At 39.5% G+C, this 14,731-nt stretch overlaps 2 protein-coding genes across 3 annotated transcripts; one reads left to right on the top strand and one right to left on the bottom strand.

Moving 5' to 3' along the window:
• The first annotated feature begins 3,032 nt into the window (after window positions 1–3,032).
• On the top strand, window positions 3,033–11,737 carry RMND5B (required for meiotic nuclear division 5 homolog B). Of its 2 annotated transcripts, XM_014061957.2 has the most exons (10): window positions 3,033–3,349; window positions 3,610–3,771; window positions 5,381–5,526; window positions 6,528–6,662; window positions 7,729–7,829; window positions 8,159–8,325; window positions 9,100–9,265; window positions 9,331–9,433; window positions 9,543–9,697; window positions 10,278–11,737. In XM_014061957.2, the coding sequence occupies exons 2-10, from the start codon at window positions 3,633–3,635 to the stop codon at window positions 10,339–10,341; spliced, it is 1,176 nt and encodes a 391-aa protein (XP_013917432.1). In that variant the 5' UTR covers window positions 3,033–3,349; window positions 3,610–3,632; the 3' UTR covers window positions 10,342–11,737. The 2 variants fall into 2 exon arrangements, with proteins under 2 accessions (XP_013917432.1, XP_013917433.1); XM_014061958.2 differs by lacking the exon at window positions 3,610–3,771.
• A 328-nt stretch (window positions 11,738–12,065) lies between these two features.
• On the bottom strand, window positions 12,066–14,648 carry NHP2 (NHP2 ribonucleoprotein). Its single transcript, XM_014061959.2, has 4 exons — window positions 14,448–14,648; window positions 14,272–14,341; window positions 13,852–13,957; window positions 12,066–12,495 (listed from the first exon to the last, which is right to left on the bottom strand). Exons 1-4 carry the CDS (start codon window positions 14,605–14,607, stop codon window positions 12,370–12,372), a joined length of 462 nt encoding a protein of 153 aa, XP_013917434.1. The 5' UTR covers window positions 14,608–14,648; the 3' UTR covers window positions 12,066–12,369.
• Between the last annotated feature and the right edge of the window lie 83 nt (window positions 14,649–14,731).

The raw sequence follows: 14,731 nt of genomic DNA, 5'->3' as shown, positions 1-14,731 counted from the left end.
TTTGGTTCCCTGTGCCCACGCCAGTCCAAAATTCTGTTAGTGCCTCACTCCAAAATCCCCACAGCAGGTTTCCACCCATCAATTAGAACTGCAGGGAGTTGAGAAGCAACCTAGGGAGGGCGGCACCAAAACTTGGCAGCTAAGCCAGAAACCAAGTTGCTTGCTCAGATGCCACAGGGAAGAGTCAAGGCGTCACAAAAAGTAACAAGGGTATTTGCCTCTTAGAACTGCTGGATAAACCAGTTTCCTGAATTCCACAGGACTGGTTCATTTCATCCAAGCAGTAAAACCCAGGCATCTGCCAAAATTATGAAGAGGGATGCAGTTTTATAGTTCTAATCTTAAAATACTTGGTGGGCTCAGATAGTCTGACCGCTCTAGACATCTAGAGCTGAACCACATTTCTCTCAGAGAATTGAAAGAGCAACTTGTCTGATATCTCTCTTAAGTATATGCTTTTCATTTTTTTTGTACATTTGATTTGTATTGCTAGGAATTCTTAATTTACTTTCCAAAAATATAGCTGGGCTTCACGCAGCAACTTTTGTATTTTTGCTATTCATATTCAGCAAAGATTTTATATTCTGTGTATTTGTGACAATCCAAGGTTACATCCGACATTTTTCTGCTTACTTCCCAGTAGTAATAGTAGTACCACCAATAAAAGCTCTAATATAGTCTGACAAAAGATTTACCTATGTCTGTTCTAGTAATACCAGGGACTGAAATAGCTAAATAAGTTCCAGTATAACTTCACTGACAACTGGGATGTCAACATCCCTTCTATGTGGACAAATTGCTGTACAGGTGGTCCTCGCTTAATGACTGTTGCAGCATCTCATAATCAAATGTCATCATTTGCAACCTTTCCAGTTTCCAACTAACAATGTCAGTAGGGAAGCTGGTAGGAGATTGCAAGTTGTGACATGATGTCACACTTAATGACAGCAATCAGTATTTGACTAAGCATCAAGCAACTTAATAATAACCACAATCATGTAGTAAGAGGGAAACTAAACAAAAAACTTTTCTTAAAATACAGTTGTGTTAATTTTCAACTGCAGATAAATACTGCAGGTAGATAGATAAGTTGTTTGATATATGACATATAGACTATTAAGACTATATATCATCCCTGAGTCCCCTCAGGGAAAAGGGCGGCCTATAAATAATAAATCCAAAATCCAAATCCAAATATGACATATAGACTATTAAGACTATTAGACCATTAAGGGAATATAGGTCAATACCAAATCTAGTTTCAATTGGAAATAGTTGGAAATTACTATATTTTTTTCAGGAATTGGTCTAATGCACTCTGTATTCATGACCCAAGATAATAAATCAGCCACTATATTTTGAACAGTTGTTGTTTCTAAAATGACTTCATAGCCACACAGTGTAAATATATTACAGCAGCTGAATATTTATTAAGATATGTAATTAAAATAGAAATATTTAAGGTTCACACAATCTGGTAATTTTCTAAGACAAATAATTAACAGTTGTATTCCAGAAAAGATTCATTACAAAATGGCAATCTAAAAAAAATTCCATTCTTCATGTTGGTACAAAATATTCCCATCATAAAATTGCCTCTAAGAAGGGCCAATCTCAATTGCTCTTCTGTTGCAACTGCCTGTTAAACTGCATAGTCCAGATTCACAACGATACCAATTGTTATATGCATGCCAATTTGCCTTTTTCTATAACCTTGTTATTATCCATTTTCACATCTTTCTCTAGCAGGAAAACATTCCCCGACCGGAAATAATTTCACAATTTAGGAGGACAACTCCTTACATTGATTTATCTTCCACATCCATCTTGGGCAAATTCCAAGAAGGCTCCCAATTGTCTCCAAAAATGTTTGAATTAATTGAGCAGTTCCCGCATATTTTAATTGAGATAAAAGTAAACACTTTTAGGGAGACATCAGACTGAAAATCATTGCAAATAGAGAGAGAGATGTAATTACATGGTTAACCAAAACTACAGAATTGTATAACTGTATCCTGGGTACACAATTATTTCCAGGAAAGTAAGAAATTAACAGAGAAACTGGCAAATAATAAATGCCCAGTTTAACAACCCTCATGATTTTACAAATGCTGCATTGAGGAAAAACGTGAAGCTGATCTTTTGTGAAAACATTTTGGAATTATGCAAATGTAGAATTGCATAAACATGGCACACTTCTCTCAATAAAATAATGAACCTACAGCATCTCTTCTTTTGCATTTCTGGTTAGAATACTGAAGAAATATTAATTCCAAAATAGGGTGGGGGAATATTACCGGGATAAAAGGAACACAGGAATATATTTAGTGGTAAGGTAACTGCTGGGAGCGATAGCTGCAATGAAGACTAATGACCACAAGGGAGGAGTGTCTATACCTCCAAGCACATACTCCAAAACATACTTTGAGTACACCTATAACAGGTCATCAGATCTTCCCTAGGCTGGATGGCAAAGCCACACCCAAAGCACATGGTCATTTGCATACAACAGGTAATATGAATTTAGCTCCAACCTAATGGATGGCACAGTGTTAATTTTATAGAATATGACATTTTTATGGGATATGATGAGATTGAGAGAGAGAGAAATTATTCCAGGACAGGAAATGATGACACAAGAATATTTAAATAAAGGGCTGGGGATAAGATAAGACCAGCATTGGATACAAAGGGAGAAGACAAGTTATTCAGGATGTTGTGATGCTCCCAAACTGCATGTGGGAACAGGTGAGGGGCTGAAAGCTGAAAGACTTGATCTATTTTAATTGATACTACCAAGTCTAAGACAGGTTGGGGTCACAGTTCATCAAACGTTTGCCTGATCTGTTATTGATATTTCATCTTATCTGCATTTGACACTCTCCGTACAAGCAACTCCAAATTGTCTACCAAATGGTTCACTCCAAACCTACACGTCACTTACAATTTACCTAAGCCAAAAATGGTTTGTCCCAATCAGCTGTTGCACCCTATGTAGTTTATTCCAGGCACACCCTTCCCAATAAAAATGGTTTGCTCCATCATGAAACTTTAGCAATTAGGTACGCGTAGGACGGCAGCATAAGACAAGGAAGCTAATTATTAATTATTCTATTTTCTCAGATTGAAGAAAAACGGCGTCTCTTTCCACGGGTCTCAGGTTAGCGTTATTTCAAGCTTCCCTCCCCCCTTTTCCCCCCGAAGTGGCTCCACCCAACCTTCATACTGAATAGTAAAGGAACGTGCCATTCAGCGTACGGAGGGTGCCTTTCTAACCTATCGCTCGTCTCTGATAGGAACCACCAAGGATCCCACAGGGTCGATTTGTGGCGACCGCATTCATTAAGGGGTGAGCCGTGGCACAGGCAGAATCCCGTCCGCGAACTATTCTCTCTCGATCCCTTAAACCGAAGTGGAGGAGGTGGGGGGAGAAGAGAGGTGGATGCCCGGCTGGTTGGCCTCGCCTCCAGTTCTTCTCGTCAGCAGCGCCGCCGGCGTTCAACCGGCGAGGACCTTCCGCCTCAGCCGACCCCTGCGGCCGGTCTCTGGCGCTTGGAAAAGGTCACCATCGGCTGTCCTGACTGGAAGCTTTTTCTCCTTCCGCTTCAGAGCGTGTCAGGCAGGCCGGGCTAATGGAGCGGTGCGCCTGCGTAGAGAGGGAGGTGGACAAAGTGCTGCAGAAGTTCCTGTGCTACGGCCAGCATTGTGAGCGAGGCCTGGAAGAGCTGCTGCGCTACGTCAGCCAGCTAAGGGAGGAGCTGGGCGCTGCAGGTACGGATGCCCCTTGCCTTGGAGGCAGGGCTGCGGCAGGCTCGCCTTGCCTGACAGGCGCCGAAGGGGTCTGGGATTGCGGTCTCGGCTTTGAACATGAGCCACCTGGTCATAAAAAGCCAGGCAGATGCGGATCTGGCTAATGAGAGGCCACCAAGGCAACCCTACACTAGAAAGTCATAGTGTAGAAGCATCCTGGAAGAACACAATGGAAAACCACGTTTTATCTTGTTTGCCAGAAAAGAAGGCACACATTTGATCCATGAAACTGTAGGAAGCTGATCTTTGCTTGGGAGTTTTTGTGTTCCATGCTTATTGGATTGAGCGGGCTTGCAAAATACACTTAATAAAACTTAGTGAAGTTTTTTAACAACCTTAAGTTTGTCCTTGGTTAGATGTATAGATTGTGAAGCCCCTAATGTGAACGCAGCCCATTTAATTAGTTTATGAGTCAAATGTATTTGAGTAATCCCAGAAAATGGGTTAATTCAGTAAAAAGTATATTCTTTGAGATTAGCCAAAACTCAGCTTGTTTGAATGAATGAATGAATGAATGAATGAATGAATGAATGAATGAATGAATGAATGAATGATCAATCTAATTGGCTGTTACAATGCAATACAGTATGTAGATAATATTCAAGTGTACATATTACCTCCTTCAAATTCAACTGAAACTATTGAGGCTCTATTCCTGTGTCTGGAGGTTGCAAAGGTCCAGATGGGGAGGAACAGGATTTAGCTCTACCCTACCAAAACCAAGTGGCTGTAGGTTTTAGTTTCCAAAAGTCCCAATACTGGAGAGGATTGATCTTTGACACTGAGCAGTTTTATCTTGCCTTGCTTGAAACCAGTGCATACTTTGGGGTCCTCCAGGACTCTCAGATCCAAATTGAAGAACTGTTCACAGCTGTGGCCAGGGGTGTCTTTGCATAACTTTGTTTGGTGTGCAGTTTGTACCCATTTCCGCATTATGGACCCTGCTCATGATCACCCACATCTTATTCCCCTCTCATCAGGACAATCGCATTGTGCTGCCTTTGAACATCCAAAAACTGCAATTGGTCCATTATGCGGTGATGCAAGTACGGTAGTTGTGGTCATTGCTTGTTATGCCCATCTGACACTGGCTACCAATAGCCTTCTAGGTCTGGGTGCAATTCAGTGTGCTGGTTTACACCTGTAAAGTCCCTTATGACATAGGACTGGATTATTTGGGAACTACTGGTATTTGTTCTCAAGGGTACCAACCACCCTGTCCACATAGGCCATACTCCTGGGACTTCTTTGAAACAATGCCATCTCTTGGGACCCAGAAGGTGTATTTTCTCCGTGCTATTATACAACTGGTTTATTTTCATTGCTGTCTTCCCTTAATTTTCACAATTGAATTCCAAGATACTTGTGAACAGATGTTGAAGAAATGTTGAGTATGAAAATATTACTATTATATGGAACTGTTGTATCTAGTGGTGCCTTTCCCCAAATGTGTCCCTTACAGGTGAGGATACCATAAAATATCTTCACCTATTTATGTCAAATGAAAATTGCAAGTAGGCAGAGACTGAGCACATCTAAAACTAAAATGCCATTGCTTTTCCTATTACAGCCTTGCAGCGAGGACCTCTTTCTGCTACACTCTCCCTTGTTATGTCCCAATGCTGTAAGAAAATTAAGGATACTGTTCAAAACTTAGCTTCAGATCACAAAGATATTCACAGCAGTATCTCCCGCGTGGGCAAAGCAATAGATAGAGTAAGTATCTTCTACTAATTTGGGTGTGTGGGTGTGTGGGACCAAGAAGGAAATTGCTTTGGATTTTAAATTGGGAACCATGAGAATAGATGTTACTCCAATGATTTTATGCTGTCGATTTTGGAATGCTTGTTAACTAGTAAAATATGCATGTTCTATTATTTTGTTCTTTGATAGCATAAACACTTATTTAGTATAGTACAGGAAAGCTCTTGCTGTGTTTTCTCAACCTTCATAAGTATTGTGTTTTCTTCACATTACACTGAATCTAAAATATTGCATGAAAAATGGTCCAAGAGGTATGCAAGCAAATGATTCTTCAAAACGTGACTATGGCTAGTCCTTCTTTAGGGATTGCCTCATTTAGTGACCATTTGCAATCATGGTGGTGATGAAAAAGTAACTTTTTGACTTTTACTTTACTTTTTGTAAAGTAAAGGAAAGCTGAAGTAAGATCATAAACACTGTTGTGGTTTCACTTAGCAATGGCTTCACGTAATGATCAAGTTGCCAGCCCCAACTGTAGTTGCTAAATGAGAACTACCCATATTACGTAAAGTAGCTAACTATATTATTTGCTATATGCCAAATAATTGCGATGTGTGGGCTTCTCTTATCAGAAGCAATTTGGTTGTGAGATATCATTGGGAATAAAAATATTAAGGGCATTAAGTAGAGGTATATGAGGCAGGTCCTGTGAATAAGAATCTCCTATATTTTTGCACAGTAGAGAAATGTTCAAGTTTTCATATCGAACATCAATTTATGCTGTTCATAAGAAAGAAGTTAAATCTCATTTGAGGACTACCTAGCTTTCATTATAGATGGTATGGTATCCTTCTTTAAATTGCTAGAATGATAATTTGCCTTATCTTTACACCATATTTACATGCTTAAAGATAAGGCAATTTATCATTCTAGCAAGTTACTTTGCTTCCCTTCTGAAATACAGATTGAAGGATCATCTGCTTCTCTTTCATTTTCACAAATTTTTGTTCCAGAATTTTGATGCTGACTTGTGTGGCATTGTTCCTGCTCTGGTCTGGGAAACCCAAGAGAAACAGATCCTGGTATTGGCAATTATAGAACATCTCTATCAACAAGGAATGTTGGGAGTGGCTGAAGAATTGTGTCAGGTACTAATCTCTTTAATGACAGAAATCTCTGCATGGTATACAGGAAGTCCTCACTTACCAACTACGGTTGGGACTATCAACCCTGTCGCTGTGTGATTGTAAAGCTAATCACCACAGATCATTAAGTTGACATCAGGTGAGTGCAATTTGTGACTGCCTGCTGGCTTCCCAATTGACATTGCTTATCAGAAGCCAACTATGAAGGTCACAAGGTGATTACATGATTATGGAACCTGCAACTATCATAAATGCGCTAGTTGCCAAGGACCCAAATAATGATCATGTGACAATGACTGCAACTTTGAAAACTAGCTTAAATCTTGTTGGCCAGCTCAACTGTAACTTTGAACAGTTGTAACTTTGAACTAATGATCAGTAAGCGAGGACTAAATTGTAATCCATGATGGTTGTAATCCTACATTGTGTTACACTTTTTGGCTTATGCTTCAGTTAGGGTATTCAATTCTGCTGGCCACAAACTTACTTTCTTGCCTATAGTACCAGAAGAAGCACTTGATTCAATTACTGTGTTCTGTTGTATATCATTTTTGCCCATTCTGAAATGGCTATAGGTAGTTCTTGACAGATAACAATTAGGGTCATAAATCATTGCAGTCATAAGTCAAGGCATCATGTGACTGGACCTGATTTTTAAAAAAACATATTTTGTAGCAGTTGTTAAGCAAACACCATGCTCATTAAGTAAATCCATTTTCCCCAGATGCATTTTTTTGCCAGAAACTGGAAGTAGACACTGGAAAACAGCAGAATTCATAGCAAATTGTGGTGATGTGATCATGAGATGCTCAAATGGCCGTAAAGGTGAGCCACTTGCCAAGCACTCAAAATGCGATCATGTCACCATGGGGGTGGGACTGGCTTGTAAGTAGCTTTTGAGGGGCCCATCGTAACTTTGAAAAGTCATTAAACAACCAGTTATAAGTCAATGATTATCCATAATCTTTATTTGAATCTCCATCTGTTTCCATTTCTTGCCTGCTCCTTTATTTTCAGGAGAAGGCGAGACAATTTGTTTTTCAATCAACTTCTGGTTTCTCCTCGGCAGGAATCAACTGTGAAAGTGGATGTAGATTTCAAAAAACCATTCCTGGAACTGAACAGCATTCTGGAAGCTCTGCACAAACAAGACCTGGGACCTGCTCTGAGGTAAGTCTTTGGAACAGTGCACTGTGTGCCTTTGGGGAATCCAGGTTCTTTTCTTCCTATAATTCCTAATCCGATTGTTTTAGTTTAGGTTTTCAATTTACTTTGATTAGTTTTTAATTACTTTTTAAGATGCTTTGTTTCTCATCTATGAAATCTAGTACATTTCTGAGATTTCACTTAAAAACATGCTGCCAGCATTCATAACCTCCTGTAGCCGATATGTAAGTGAGTTTGGAACATTGAAAGTCTTTTTTCCCCCCATTATAATTACTCTGAGAACAGTTCCTTTATAGACTCTAGTTGCTGAGGGAATAATGTACCTTGCCTAGCTGGGCAGTCTTCCACAGGCAGCAGCTGGCCGATCTGAACAGTACTCTGGAATTTCAGTTGCATCGGCTCCATTTCATCAGACTTCTTTCTGGCGGCCCCGGCAAGGAGTTGGAGGCCTTGAGCTATGCACGTCACTTTCAACCCTTTGCCCACCTACACAAGCAAGGTGGGACACTTTTCCCTTGGATCTGCTTTCTTGCTATGAACTAATACCTCTTTCCTAGGACTGTTGGGCTAATGCTCTGCTCAGCATCCTTGACAAAGGTAAAATAATACATTTTATTTCTATGAAGATTGATTTTCATAATGTTTCTTTACAGTTGCCAGAATTGATGCCTTTTGTTTCTGATTTTGTTGCTTCAAACAACTCTTTAAACTAAAGAATGTTGGAATCTCATTATTCCCATTTTCTCTCCAACCCAATGGGATGCTGGAAAGAGGGACCGAGCCTGTTCATCTCTCAGCAGGGTACCTGTCTGAGCACTGAAAAAAACAGGACCAGATTTGGTGTGGTGGGAAAAGCTGACAAAAGACCAAGCCTGAAAATAGCCTGATCTAGCTTGAGCCTTTGAAGAAAGGCATTCCAGAAAACTTCCCCTTCATTCATTCATATGGGAGAAGCAGCTGGACAGCCCTTGGAATGCTACCAGCTGCTCCATTCTTAAGCCTCGCCTTCCTCCCACCTGGTCATGTGACTGAGTGCAGCTGGTATGAAGGGGTAGAAAAGAATTCCAGAAACCATGCTCTGTGTACATTCCCCAGTTTTAATACAAGAGGCAAACTTAACTGGTCAATTCCTTGATTCAAAGCAAAGGCATCATCTCCTCAGCCTGTTCATTGGTATTGTCATCAGTTTCCTACAATTCATTCTGAAATAGGCCCAGGTGACCTTAGTGAAGGTTGTTCATTAAAGTGGCACTTCCTGTATCTTGCTGAACAGAGATCCAAGTGATGATGGGAAGTCTGGTATACCTACGCTTAGGCCTTCAGAATTCTCCATATAGGCATCTACTGGATGAAAGTCATTGGACAGAGATTTGTGAGACTTTCACTCGTGATGCATGTTCCTTGCTGGGTCTCTCAGTGGAGTCACCTCTTAGTGTCAGGTAAAGCTTCATAGAGGCGGGACTGGGGGCTGTACTGGGCAGCACTGAGCATTCTGTCTCTGCAGTTTTGCTGCAGGATGTGTAGCATTGCCAGTTCTGATGAACATCAAGGCTGTGATTGAGCAGAGACAATGCACAGGTGTCTGGAGCCACAAGGATGAGCTGCCGGTGAGTTACTTAACCCATTCTGGGGAAGGAATTATAGGATCGGTTGGGATTTTTGCTGAAGAAAATAAATAGAACTATATGCTAAAGTTAACTTTTATTTTCTTAACAGATTGAAGTTGAACTGGGAATGAAATGCTGGTATCATTCAGTCTTTGCATGTCCCATCCTGCGCCAACAGACCACAGATTCCAATCCACCTATCAAGTTGATTTGTGGACATGTTATTTCTAGAGATGCTCTCAACAAGCTTATCAATGGAGGGAAGTGAGTGATTTTCATCAAATCTTGCTATCTCAATGAAAGTTATGGGGTTAGTAGATGATAAGTAATTGCCTGAACTATTTCCATTTCCATACTGCAGTTAGATCATATACTTTATTCATCCCATGTTTATACATGTAATGCCATGTAGATTTACTAAAACTTTCCCCCCAAAATACTTTTTAAAATTTTTATATACTGTGGCTGCATTATGTCTGCTATCTTCAGCTCAGTTGTTGAATAGGGCTATTTTAAAAACTCCAAATCAATATTTTTCAAACTTGGCAACTTTTCTTTTGTTCAGAAACTCAAAGACATGTAGTGCTCCCATTTTTCATAAGAAACATTAAGTAAACTGGGCCAAGAACAAAGCCCAAAGCACAGCAAGCTTCAGTAACAGACAATAGACTTGACCTGGATGTCTGTGGTGCCAGCACAATCACTCCATCACACTTTCATACAACATAACTTGCTGCCAGTTTTTCAGGAGCGTGGGGCGGATCATCTTCATATTGTTACAAAAGTAGTTTCTTGTAAGGATTCCAAAGTCCTGATTTGATTCTTTTTTTGTTACATTCTGCAGACTGAAGTGTCCATATTGCCCTATGGAACAAAACCCAGCCGATGGAAAACGCCTCATCTTTTGATAATGGCAAGACTTGTTATGAAATAGGCTCTTCAAATACAGCAATTGTGTGCAAGCAGAACTCTACAATGTCCTGCTTAATATAACAGCTGCTATACAATGGAAGCTGACTAGTTTAGTGGACCAGACAAAAACTTCCCAGGTTGAGGCAATGCAATATCCTGTATGTATACTCCATGTCTGAGCGTTTTAGGCTTCATCCTGGTAGCTTCAACAGGCACTGCTCCTGTTGTAGAGTTTATCCTATCCCTGGTCACAATTCTGTTCCTTGTTGGATACCACAAGCACTGTATGTGGAGCTGCTACCCCCTACTCTCCACTTTTAATGCTTACAGATTACCAAATTCTTGAAAACAGAAATGTGTTTCTGAGGTAAGAAAAGCATGTGGAGAATCCAACTTTCTCCTGTTTCAAAGAAAAAAATTCAAGTAAATTAGAATGCAAATGAGGACAATTGTAGACTTACTGGTGTTTCCTAACATTTTAAGTCAGCCTCTGTATACAATATTGTTCTTCAGAGACTAAGAGATAAGTATACAGTGGAATATTTTAGAATATGAATACAAATACACAACTTACTTAAGTAGAGAAATAAGAGCTCAAAAGTCAGGATCAGTTTTCTTCCTTATATAAACAATTTATAGCATCAGAGCATGTACTATTTAAATATGGTAAATCTAAAACCTGTATAGGTAATGAACGAAAGTTTGGTGTTAACAGCTTGTAATAAAATGTTGCATTTTGTGTATGTAAAAGGGTTTTCAAATCTGCCTTAGAGATTTTAATTTACAGACATCCTTAGGCATAGATTATTCCTACTATCCAGGATTGGTGATTTTATGGAGTAATCTTAAAGATTTCCTCAAAGGTACAGCTCTTTAGAAATAATTTTCTAAAGTGTTACATTGTTATTTTAACTTGGAGGCTTCAAGTAAGAACTAATGCTTACAACTTACACTTTACAAAATGACATTGCCTTTTTTCTGAAGCAAAAACCTAGAGAAAGGATAACTGAAAAAAATATCAACTGCCACTATAGCCTTTAAGAGTAGCAGAGGCTTTATCTTGCTGCAGGTATTCTCAATTCTATCCAATCTTGTACATATCAGACATCTAAACAGGATAGCAGGAGACATAGAAACCAATTGAAATAAATTACTTTTCCTTTGCCTGTTACCATACAATCCAATACCTACAAAATTATAGGTATTCAGTGTAAGACTAATTTGTATAAAGCAACTTAGTCTAGCTGGCCCGGGGCTGGATTTTTTTTTGGGGGGGGGGGAGAGGGAGGGAGGGAGGATACTTCATATTTGCTTCTGTACTCCAGTATGATCTAGTTAACAAGGGCTGAAATAACACTGCCCTTTAAATAAAGAGGCTATAGATGACTTGTATTTTTCAATTTTTAATAGCATTTCTGTATGCATAAAGGAGCGTGCAGTGAGGCAAGAAATGTTCTCTACCTCAAGTAGACAGGAATACAACTTGAAGGTACTTTACAGCACCTTTTGGGCACCAGAGACTGGTTCTGTGGATAAAGGTTTTTCCGTGGACCAGAATCCCATGGATGGGGCTTTGCTTGTTTCTGTGGACCCAGTTGCTGGCAAGCTGTGGACTTCTGCTGGTCCACAGACCAGAAGTTGGGGACCCCTGGTTTGGAGTAAGCAAGTAAGATCATGTGATATTGAAGACCATAGTATATTGAATTGGATAAGGCCAATATATCTATAAACATTTTATTATTTAACAGTTCCTCTATGTTAATGGTCTAGAATTCTTTTAGAGCTGAACATCGGACAACATTTTAACACACATTTCCAGCAAGAATTTCAACCAAAATTCTTCAAAAATAGATTACAGCATAGCTGCCATGGTTCCAATAAGTCACTTGATCTATTCCTCAGTGTAACAATCCAGGCCAACTGTCATATCAAACTGGCATGAAACATATTTAACCACACAAAGCCTATAGAATCCAGTATATCATATATCTTGGAGTCTTAATAGCATTCGTTATCAATGTTCTTCACAAAGGAAGAGGAAGAGCCTCCACTTCCTCCAAGCACTCATTGTAAGCTTCTTGATAGTCCTCATGAGCCTTTATCATGATAACGCAGGTTGGGCGTTTTGAGCCTGCTGCTGCTCCCAAATCCTGAATGCAAAAGAAAAGGATTTAGTTCCTTGGATCACACATAGAGGTCTCACTTTTTTCAGCACAGACTATTTATTCATATTTCAAGATGCAAACTAAACAAATTCAGTATTTTAGAAATTTGATTTTAGCCCCCCCTCAGGGTGAAGATCTAACTTCTCTAAAGCTTAATTCAGCAACTGCACTGCAAACATTTTTTTAAAATGGAAACCAAATTTCAACAACCTGAGAATAAATAAGGCTTACTTAATGCTTCAGAATTTGATATCACATTTGAGACAAAATGATCTTGCTAAGATATTAAAATTTAACATAATTTAAAGGAAAAATATTAGGGATTTCTCAGGGACTTCAATATGAACTGGCCTCTCATAACGTCAAGGTATTAACAAAATATGGTACTGAAGTCTTTAATAGCAGTTAGCAGTTAGACTTATATACCGCTTCATAGGGCTTTCAGCCCTCTCTAAGCGGTTTACAGAGTCAGCATATTGCCCCCAACAACAATCCGGGTCCTCATTTTACCCACCTCGGAAGGATGGAAGGCTGAGTCAACCCTGAGCCGGTGAGATTTGAACAGCTGAACTGCAGTCAGCTGAAGTAGCCTGCAGTGCTGCATTTAACCACTGCGCCACCTCGGCTCTCTTTAAACATGACATGTACCACTTTTTAGCTATTTTATTAAAATTCATATATTAGTATCATATTCAATAGTTGGACATGATTATGCTGAAACTATATATGGCATTATAAGGATCTGTAGCCTGAATATCTAATATCCACTTGTTAGATTGACTGTACTAAGCAATAATTTAATCTTGTAGTATATGACAGTTTATTAATATGAATGCAGATGTTATATGTCACAGGTATCAAACTTGCAGCATCACATTGCCATCACATTATGTTTTTCAAATTCGTGCAGCTGAGCTAAGCATGGCCTGTGCATGATGCATCCGACTTGTGGGCCCCCAGTTTGACACCCCTGCCATATGTTATTCAGCAATCCATCTATAACATGAGTTTAGCACTTCTGAATGTTAATATGTTATTGCACCCAGTTCTGTTATATATTTAAGTCACAAAAAAGACACAAAACATACAAAAGTTTGTTCATAAACTATTACTGGGACTTTAATAATCAACGACATCCGCATCATGGAGTAGAGATAAATAGTAGCTTTTGAGAAAAGCTTAAGTATTCATATCTAAGTATCTAAGACTTTATTTCTGTTTACATAGGTAAATAAAATGATCATGCAAGACAAAATTCTATTGAATTATTTTGACCCATTTTATACATTCATTCCTTTCTCAAGGACAAGCAGAAAGAAAACTCCTTTAACCAATTATTACCGTTTTAGATGGAATATATACATAGGGAAGACTCCTGTCTTCACACATGATGGGGATGTGGCAATAAACATCAATAGGCAATGTATCTCCTGCAAGAACTGTGATTCTATGAGAAACAAGACAAATTTTAGCACTTGGTTAAAAATTAGGGATTAGTAAAACATGAAATTCAACATAATGGAAAGTCTCAAATAAGTTTCTTACCGCTAACAAAAGAAATGTCTCTAATTTGCTTAGAATGTCACACTAGTTTCTGTGAACTTTGTGTAGAAAAAGCTAATTTAAGCATTTATCTTAAATGCCTTAAAAGGGTTTTGCTTTAGAGTTAAACCAAAGCACACCACAGCAGTTACTTCAAGCGGAAATACGGAGATTAACTCTCTCAAAAATCCCATCGCCTGGAGTATCACAGGTTCTTACCCTTTTTCGCCTTTGTTGATGAATTTCTGGACTTCTTTCACCCCTCGCCGAATCTGTTTCAACTTCGATGCTACAAAATAAAACACGAGAAGTTTCAGGAAGAGACAGTAAAGTTCGAAACTGAGTCCATCACAGCCCACCCGGAAAGGGCTCTCACCCCCACCAATCTCGCACACCTTTTTTGATGCACTTGTAGAGTTTGCGTGTGAGCTTCCGAGAGGCTAACGGCCGCGCAATAGCATTTACGTTTGCGACCAGCTCGTGGTACGACCGTTCTGGGGTTGTTGCTTCGGTCTCCGGCGCTTCCTCGGGCTCCTGGTGCTTGACTCGACCCATAGCCGCAACTCGAACAAGCCAGAAACACACGCGCCGCTTCTACCCCTACTAACCTATTTCCGTTTCCGTTCTCAGAGCACTGATGCCTGGGAAACCTACCATAGAGTTTTTTAAACCCCGTTGT

This window comes from Thamnophis sirtalis, unplaced genomic scaffold, assembly GCF_051295495.1.
Source record: "Thamnophis sirtalis isolate CommonGarterSnake01/CBP01778 unplaced genomic scaffold, rThaSir2_p1.2 scaffold_3, whole genome shotgun sequence".
NCBI classification, from domain to species: Eukaryota; Metazoa; Chordata; class Lepidosauria; order Squamata; family Natricidae; genus Thamnophis; species Thamnophis sirtalis.
The sequence above is the reverse complement of the archived record's forward strand: the minus strand, read 5'-3'. Positions and strand labels throughout refer to the sequence as shown.